The sequence below is a fragment of the Maniola jurtina genome, chromosome 12, assembly GCF_905333055.1.
Source record: "Maniola jurtina chromosome 12, ilManJurt1.1, whole genome shotgun sequence".
Classification (NCBI taxonomy): domain Eukaryota; kingdom Metazoa; phylum Arthropoda; class Insecta; order Lepidoptera; family Nymphalidae; genus Maniola; species Maniola jurtina.
Genome location: NC_060040.1, coordinates 1,143,903 through 1,154,029, shown reverse-complemented (window position 1 = coordinate 1,154,029; position 10,127 = coordinate 1,143,903). Strand labels below are relative to the sequence as shown.

The following is a 10,127-nucleotide window of genomic DNA, read 5'->3' as shown; positions in this document are numbered from 1 at the left end:
TATAGCGCACCCGCAATACCCTTGCTTACTCTGAATAATAAATTCTAGTGCTTCCCGACCCTGACCCTCGAACCTGGGTACACCTGGGTCTGCACTAAACCAGTCATAGGCCACTCTCCGTGGCTGATCATCACCTCGTTCCATAGTTCAGAATCTGAAACTGACAAAGAGCTTAGAAATCTCGTTCGTAGTAATGACATATTAAGCCTGCCTTTCTTCGCTTGTAATAACAAGTTTTGACATCACAAAAATAGTATTACTATTTTGACTTCACGTTACTCCTTGGTTAGGTACGGAAAAACTCCGACCCGAAACTATATTAATCATGATTCAAACTTAACAATACAAGCAAACATATTTTAGATTGAGCCAAAATACACAAGGGAAATAATAAAAGCTCAGTACTGCGAAGTGAATACGGGATCTCATTACATTTAACATAAACAATCACCAGCTCTGCAACTCGTAAGTCGTATATAAACGAATACCTGTTGATAAGTACCTACTAACTACATGAAATATAAACAAGCGAGCCATCAATGGGCCCCAGCAACAGGCGATGCGACATAATTCTATGACAGCCACTTTTCATTTTTTTTTTCTTAAATAAATATCTTGCAGTACTTTAGGATCTCATTCAAAACTAAAGTAATCGTGATCAAAATGGAGATAAACAACAAAACAAAAACAGAAAACATAAAGAATTATATGTATACTACTCAACATACAAAATGGTCTAATTGCTTCACGACTTCAAATCATGAAACGGTCACATAATGGTACGTCGGTAACTACCTCGTTAGTCAGTCGCGGTTACTATTATGTCATATTTTACTAGGTTAAATAGATGTTTTCACAAGACAAAATGCCCATTTTGAAAGATCTTTATGCAACTATCCCACGACTTTAACGTCGCGGTCGTATAATTACGGATTTTCTAAACGTTGTCTTCAATCACTCTCTACTCTTTACAATATCCTTTAAAATGACAAAATATAAACACACTGTTAAAAAAAAGTTGTATTGCTTTTAACCCTTCGCGCGCCGGTTTGACTATACTTAGTTGAGTAATTTGGAGACAATGGTAATCGGCCAATAACTTTTGATTACCGTAAATTCGCATTTAACATCGTAGATTGAATTGTTTTCTTGATAAAATATTAGCTATACGATAGTTATAGGAGAGAAAAGTAATCACTTAGGTATATAAACGCTACTTACACTTTAATGTAGTCGTTGGCGTGGAACAGAAAATAGTGTTATTTTCCGGGATCCCACTTCTGAAGCTGTAGCCACAGCTTCAGGTTATCAGGATTTTTAAATAATTCTCGACATTAGTTTTCACTTTGTATATTTTACATCTTTAATATAATACAATCACAATACGTCCGTTCGCTCTGTCGTTCCATAATGAATGAATGCCGCCTCTAGGCTCTACACAACAATATTAAAGACTTAGCAGATATTTTATAATTATTATTTTTACATTTTAAATATTTATAATGTAATTCTTTACGTACCTAATATAAGTTTACCTAAAAGTGATAAGTGAGCTTACATTTTTATCCCGGAAAATCAAAGAGTTCCCGCGGGATTCCTAAAAACACATCCGCCGCTTAACCGATTTGTATGAAATTGGTACCGAGTAGCTTGCGTCCCTGTAATTAACATAGGCATTTTATCCCGGAAAATCAAACAGTTCTCACGGGGTCTTTAAAAACCTAAATCATGTTGGTCTTCAAAATGAAATGATCTAATTGAAATGTAACTTGATATTTGCTTACAGGTTTCGGGTTCCGTACCTCAAAAGGAAAAACGGAACAAAGTGATCCAATAAGGATCACTTTGTTGTCTGTCTGTCTGTTAAGAAACCTATAGGGTACTTCCCGTTGACCTAGAATCATGAAATTTGGTAGGTAGGTAGGTGTTATAGCACAAATACAGGAATAAATCTGAAAACTGCGAATTTGTGGTTACATCATTAAGAAAAAAATTAAATGTGTTTCAATTTTCAAAGTAAGATAACTATACCAAGTGGGGTATCATATGAAAGGGCTTTACCTGTACATTCTAATACAGATTTTTATTTATTTTTATGTATAATAGTTTTTGAGTTATCGTGCAAAATGTTTGAAAAAAGACCCAAGTACGGAACCGAGCGCGAGTCTGACTCGCACTTGGCCGGTTTTTTTTCCTATAGATAGGGTGATAAAAAAACAAAGACAAGTACAAGTTATAAAATTTTATTTGTATCTAACATGGAGTAAATTTTTACGAAAATATATTCTTCACCTTTCAAACTTTACTACGTATTAAGTATAAATTATGTATATTTACAATACTTAGGCTTTACATAATTTTAAATCTAAAATTATTCATTTCAAATTCTTATTGTCTTTATATTGTTTACATCGTCACATTAAAACATAATAATTATGAAATATTGAAGTACTTAATGCAACAATTTGCAATTTTTATTTTGTCTGGAACCCTTTTATTAATAGCTCAAAGTCACAGGTTATATCAAAGATGAATACAGACATGAAAAAGTCAAAGAAAATGTACTGACAAGTCAAAGTCAAATCTTATTAGTTTTCATCATTCTACCACTGATAATAATCCAATTAAATTGTAGAACTAAATATCGATACGCTGAAACCACAATAATTTAATTTACAAACTAAATTCATGAGTACCGCGACAAATTCTGAGCCTCATTAGCAAAATTAGTATCATTATCACTGACCACATCAATCTGCTCTTGTTCATTTTCACACGAAGAACTATTCTTGGAGCACGAGGCTTTGGTACAGCAACACTTCTTACTTCTCCCATCATTGGACATTGGACTTTCCTCTTTCTTTAGTTTAACGCGACGGTTTTGGAACCAAATTTTCACTTGCTTTTCCGACAGCTTCAATCTCGAAGCGATCTCAATTCGCCTCAGTCTCGAAAGGTACATGTTCATTGAAAATTCTCTCTCCAATTCTAAAAGTTGCGTGCCAGTAAAAGCGGTTCGTATGCGTTTGCTAGAATCTTCTTTAAGTGGTAACCGTTTCAATTCTTTGGAGTAACCCGGTAGTAATTCTTCGGGGTGAGCTAGAGGTGGGCTTGGAGTACCAGTTCTACTTTCACTTGATAGGGATGGTGATCGTTGTCCTTGGCTTTTTGATGGTGATGTCGTTGGTTTATAAGGGTGATGCAAATACGGTGATACGGACTTCTTTCTTCGGTTTACGAAGTTAACGGCCTCTGGCTCCTCTAATTTCAAATAGCCATCAGTTTGTCGATTATCACTTGGCTCATATTGTTCCGGTTGGCGTGGCAGCTGATGCATTAAGGGGTAGCGAAAGTTTAGGTGTTCTAGAAAAGGCCTGAATAAATCTGGCGTCCTTTGTTGATGCTGTAGCCCCAAACTCAGCAGGTTCAAACTTCCTGGGTATGGGTATGGTAGAAACTTCGGCCTCGTATCCAAATGGTGGTTCATTAGATTGGTATACGCGTGTAGAGGATCACTGGTCATGTCGGTCTTCTTGCAGTCTTTCGAATCACTGATCAACGTGTCTACTAAAAATGAGCGGTTCATTTTCGCTAGCAGCTCTCGCTTCGCCGTTTGCTCTGCGACTGATTACGAGGGGTGAGATCTGGTAAAGTAACAATTACAAAAACTACCCCCACTTAGTGCACCCCATTGTAAATAAACACAATGGGCCTCACTCGAAGCGTTTTGGCAATTATTTGGCCCATCCCACCCTTTTGTCGGCGAGCCGTCAGCCCCAGTACTAGTTGAAGAAAAAAAACTGTATTCTTATGAATGGAACATTTTAGCAGCGATGAATAATTTTGTATGGGCTCCTAACATCCCTCATATCTGTCTCATTAAACTCGATTTGGTTGCTGTTTTAGATGGATTCAATTTTAATCCATGCCATCCATATTCCATACTAATAATTTGAATACAACTGTCTATCGGTTTATCTATTACATTTTCACTGTCTATCCATTTAATTGTATTTGATGAGTTTTAGTTCAGAGAGAGTAGCAATCGCGGAGATGGGCATTAGTTTTATGCTGGAAAAGTAAAGAGTTCCCACGGGATTTAAAAAAAGCCTAAATTCACGTGGGCGGAACTGAAGTTAAAAAAGAAACAGATTAAGATCAACAAATAGGATTGATTTTGATACTTATATCAGCTATTCTCAGTAGAATCTGCTTTTCAAACGCTTTATCATAAGTGGCATAAGCTGCCCACATGCATTAAATAAGTTCATTTAATTCTGCAGAGTCGACGGATATACCTACCTAAGAATTTTGACAGTAACCAGAATGCTCATACATTTTCAAGTATCAAAACGTACAAATCCATCTGTCAGAAGCGCATTAATTAGGTATGAATACCCTATAATACGAACAGTCTGTTGCACACGTGATTTTGATACTCGTGAAAGAAATCGAAGGGGGTGGCAATGCAAGCCCCGCCCTAAAAGACCCCTTATTAAAGAAACTAGTTTATGAAATACTAGCTGATGCCCGCAGCTTCACCCGCGTGGATTGGCCAGATCCCCTGCAGCATCAGGATTGAGGAGTTGGACTAAAAATTTTTTATGAAACAATGTCGCAAAGTTCCTCTATCGATTAAAAAAGAAATGACGCAAATCGGTTCAGAAATCTCGGAGATTTCGGTGTGCATAGGTAGAAAAACACAACTCCCTTTTTGAAAGTCGGTTAAAAAGTAGCCTATGTTACTCCCTGGTCAATTCTCTACTTGTCTGTGAAAATCCCGTCAAAATCGGTTCAGCCGTTCCCAAGATTAGCCTTTTCAAACAGACAGACAGACAGACAGACAGACAGACAGACAAAAATTTTAAAAACGTGTGATTCAGTGTTGGTATCGTTCAAATAACCATATGAGCTTAATATGAGGTAGTTATTTCGAAATTACAGACAGACACTCCAATTTTATTTATTAGTATAGATTAAAGGGATGAATAACATTGTTAGTAGCAGTAATTGTGAATCAATTCGTGTTATTATAATGTCAGAATTAATTTGAATGTAACTCTTTGGGATTCTTTTGAACGTTAAGTGCTATAAGATGGGTCTTGTAATGGAATTATTAGTGCCTTTATGGTATTATGCTGCGAGTCTACGTCCCATGTGAAAGAAACTGGTTATTTTCAGTAGATAGGTACGCAATGACATTTAAAAATAGCTTTATTTTAGAAACGAATTTGCACAGATTGAAATAATGGTTAATAAGTCGGTATATTTATGTATAGCCTAGTGTTAGTCGGGTGTTCAAAGTCTGATCCTGGGACGCATCTCTAACTTTCCTTTTCTGACGCTGAAGGAAAACGTCGTGAGGAAACTTGAAGAGGATGGTGTGAGTAGTCTGCCAATCTGCTTTTATTTATTTTATTTTATTTTAATTTATTTTATTTAATAGGAAGCCAACGGTATACAAAGAAAAGTGATTATGACGATTTATATAAACTTAGGACTATCAATGTATACTCACTTATAGGCTAACTCAACATGCTTAATCTAAAACTTCTAAATAGTAAAACTTAACTTAAGACATTATGCATTGGGCAATTTGTAGACTTTATGGTCAAAAATTTCTCATTCTGAGAGGAGGCCTGTGATCATTAGTGAGCCGGCAAGATGTGCCGTCGTTGATGATGATGATGATCACACTAATATTATAAAGGCGAAAGTTTGTATGTGTGTGTGTGTGTGTGTATGTTTGTTACTCCTTCACGCAAAAACCACTGGACGGATTTGGCTGAAATTCAGAATGGAGATAGATAATATCCTGGATTAGCACATAGGCTACTTTTTATCCCGGAAAATCAAAGAGTTCCCACGGGATTTCAAAAAACCTAAATTCACGCGGGTGAAGTCGCGGGCATCGGCTAGTGAATAAATAAAAAGATAAACTGACTGACGGGTCTTGATATTTTACGTGTGAGTTTCCTCTACAACATAGACCTTCACTGGAATTTGAAATATTATTACGAGATCTTTGAAAAATTTAAATTTTGTATCGTGGAAATAAGCTAGTGTGTCTAAACTCTAACTTTATTAACAGTTTAATAGACTCGGTCCATCAAATAGCTAAACCAAGTGTCTTCACTGCAATGCAGTAGAGTGAATTAGCCATTGAAAGCTTGCTAATAGCTGCAACGACCTTAGACACATCAGCAAATGTCATAGTCATCATAGGCTGCCTGTAAAACGTAGGTATAAGAGGTAGATAATTATACTTACAGCTTTAAATGGGCCTAGCTAGACTCTAGTCATCAAGAATGATCTAGGAAAATAAGGCTATAGTGTATAGCTACGAAACCACTGGGTATACAATATACATGGCAACTTACAAGGCTATAAGCATCCCGTAACAGTAGTAGATAAAGTTAGGCACGTTGAGTATCTTTAGTTTACCCTTTTAGGATTCTGTAGGTACCGATGTACAAGTATGAAAACGCTACCCAGGGGCATATTTGAATTTTGAAAAGATAAATTTTCAGCAAAAACGCGAGACGAAGAAAAATTTTAGCTTACTCCCTAGAGTGATACCTTATTAGACAGCCTTATTTTAAAATCGTTGGAATCAATATAAGGTTAGGTTAGGTTAGTCAGCTTTTGAGAAAAAACTATCAGTTGTAAATATACCTACTTACCTAATTACTTACCGCTTAAGTTTTTAGTACCTATCATTGCTACTGAACCTACACGCACCTTATCATATTTTTTTACCTCATTTCGGCAACGTCAGTTCTTGAAGACAGATATGGCGAAATGTTTACAAATTTTATCACGGCATCTCATAGAAGCACACAAAAGATGGCAGCGCAAAAAATCAATCCTTTTCTGCCAGAATTTTTCGTCCTTTGTTAAAAAAATCTGTCGAAGCCAAATATGATCACGAATCGTGATAAAAAAGCGGACAATAGTGTGGAGATAACAATGTATCGCAAACATTGCCTGATACTAGGCACAGAGTTGGCGGTCTGCTTATTCAGAGTATTTAAACCGGTATAAAGTTATATTTTTACTAGATGGTACTCTTTCATTTTTATAATAGCAGGATTATGACACGATTACCCAAAAAAAGTAGTGTAATGTTTTCAAGGTTTACGTAATATGTATAATAAATAATAATAATAAATACACTTTATTTGCACAACCACAAGAAGGATTACATTAAAGAATACAAAACACAGACAGAGGGAATATGTATGTATGTGAGTTTCTTTTATTCCACAACAATTTGGACGTCCGGACAGATTTGGATTTATGGGGTAGGTATCGTATGAATCCTTCCAAGTTCCCCCATCCTGTCGAGTGGCACTGGTTGTAAATTTTTGAAAAAAAAAAAAATATGGCGCCTGTATGGCGCCATTTTAAAATGTGAAAGAAAAACACCAGGTCATGATGCAGTGCACACCGTAGTAAGGTTTAAATTTTTTTTTACATTATTTGTTTACTGCATATTTTATACCGGCATAAATACGCGTTGATGTCAAATGGTAATCTTTTACGATTATAATCCCGCGTAGCGTTTTCGTAGAGCGTTATTCTACTCGTATATAGTCGATATTTTTATGTGGTCTCTATGGTAAACCACCACGTTTATTCTTTAAAATTATTTTCCTTGATTCTCTGAAACTATTTGAAACTTTCAGAGCTCTTTTAAATAGAATTTGTGCGCATCACGCTCAAAATTTATAATTTAGCAGTGATAATTTCGGGGTACACTTAAATTAATTGATGAATAACTTAGTTGAATTAAAAAAAAAATATATTAATTAGACCCATATTATATCTTCAAAATAATGGCTATGGTAGTTAGGTACCCGAAAGATGCAGGGCTTATTTTTACTGACGAAAACTGTTGACTATGAAATGTCTGAACCATTTTTGCACTTGCTGTTAGACTGTTAGGTTTTTGATACCTTGTTCGTATTTCGTATTGAGTTGATAGCGCTGTAAAAATACCGTCTTCTAGCTCCTAGATAATTCCTCAGCATCAGATAAAAATCAAATAAAACTTTATTATTCACGGAATAAGGTTGAATTTATAACAAGTTTTGCTTCAGATAGAAACAGACAGGGCTATAAATAATACAATAAAGGGTAGAAAGCTTTGTGAGCCCAGGTGGGAGTGCAATTATGATTTATTTAATAATTATAAGATAATTGTACGAAATAAAACTGCTACGGTTCATAAACCGTAATATAAATTGAGGTATCGTATGCTACAATTTCATTATGGTTGGTTAATTCAAGACTGAGTTTAATATTATGAAATCAATTAATACTTGCTGGCGCAGTGGATGAATTGAAGATGTGGATGAACAGAAGTCCTGGATTTGAATCCCAACTGGGTCATTTTGGAAAGTCCCCATCATTGCGCAAAAGTTGTGATTTTAAATGTTAGATAGAAGTAGGCGTAACTTTGCGGAATTCCATGACACACTATATAATAGGAACTCAAGCCACAAGTGCAAATTAAAAATTTATGACAGCCCCGACAAGTGAAAGTTACAGTAACTAGAAAAAAGCTGATAACTTCAAAACGGTTGAACCGATTTTCTTGAATTATAGCTGAGAACACTTTCGATCAAGCCACCTTTCAAACAAAAAAAAAATAAGTTAAAATCGGTTCATTAGTTTAGGAGCTACGATGCCACAGACAGATACATAGTCGATACCACATAAAATAATATCTGTGGTCTTATTGTACAGCCTTCCTGGCGCAGTGGTAAGTGCTGTGGTCTTATTAGTGGGAGGTCCCGGGTTCGATTGCCGGCAGGGGCTTGATAATTTCTAAATTTATGGTCTGGTCTAGTGGGAGGCTTCGGCAGTGGCTAGTTACCACCCTGCCGGCAAAGCCGTGTCGCCAAGCGATTTAGCGTTCCGGTAAGATGCCGTGTAGAAACCAAAGGAGTAACTATGGGTTTAATGAATCTACTATACCATGCCTATACCCGGACCCCTTCCAGCTTAGCCCACTTCTATCTTAGACTGCATCATCACTTACCACCTGGTGAGATTGCTTTCAAGGAGTAACCTGTATCTGAATAAAAAAACATAATATAATTATAAAAAATCCATCTACGTGATGAAAAAATAATGGGTATAGATAGGTAGGTAGGTACCTACATATTATTTCTGTCTTTCTTATATCTTGAAGCCATTTGAAATTCATCTTCCATTTACAAGACCTCCAAACTATTCATTGATAGTTCATACAATTTGGATCACAATTATTTCAAGTGCCACAGTAAAGCGTCATAAGTCAATTTATTAACAATTCCATACAAAGCCGGACCGGAAATGAGCCGGGGAAGGTAATTTAATGACCACCTGCATATTGTCGCGTTTAAATGGCAAAATGGCCGGTAAGGAACTTCTTAGAACCTTCGTTTTTAGGGTTCCGCGACCAAAACAGTCTAAAATTGACCAAATTCTGTTCAAAATTCAAACAAAAAAAAATCAAAATTTTCTTTTTCAGGAGCATAATTTTAAAAATGGTATAATTATTGTATATAAAATCTCTGAAAAGAGCAACCGCTGAATTTCTTGCTGGTTCTTCTCGGTAGGAAAGGCATTCCGAACCAGTGGAAGATGCATTTGACAATTCAAAAGTACCTACTCATAAAAGTATAATTGAATAAAAATATTTTAAATTTCAATAAAGAGGGTTTGACAGATTTGTATAGGAAATCGTTCAAAACGTCAAAATTCAATTGCCCGAAAAATCGCCCGATATTCAGAAGATTAAACACCGTTTTGTTTGCCAGCTCCTCATAAGATGTGTCAAAGTCTAAATAGCAAGATATTTCATAATTTCAAAGGATCATCATTACTTTTTGTATAATATACCTGCGGAACCACATATTCGTTGTACGACTCAAACTTACCCAGTGTATAAATGACATTACAATAGCGTCGCCTCACTGTCTGGACCCCACGTCACACTACGGGGTCCACTTGTTACACAGCTCATTCATTCATTCATTCATGGATATCTACGTTCATTGATAACTTATGAATGAGGCATGCAGTATTGTGGGAGGCCATTGTATTTTGTAAGCCTGTTTATGAATACAGGATTGGAA

General features: G+C 36.0%; 1 protein-coding gene across 1 annotated transcript; it reads right to left on the bottom strand.

The window, feature by feature from the left end:
* Positions 1-2,562: 2,562 nt before the first annotated feature.
* On the bottom strand, positions 2,563-3,611 carry LOC123870033 (pancreas/duodenum homeobox protein 1-like). The gene has a single exon (XM_045913194.1). The coding sequence runs from the start codon at positions 3,584-3,586 to the stop codon at positions 2,687-2,689; it is 900 nt and encodes a 299-aa protein (XP_045769150.1). The 5' UTR covers positions 3,587-3,611; the 3' UTR covers positions 2,563-2,686.
* Between the last annotated feature and the right edge of the window lie 6,516 nt (positions 3,612-10,127).

Coding starts and splice junctions, on each gene's coding strand:
- LOC123870033 (XM_045913194.1), bottom strand. CDS start 3,586: ATGAACCGCTCATTTTTAGTAGACACGTTGATCAGTGATTCGAAAGAC.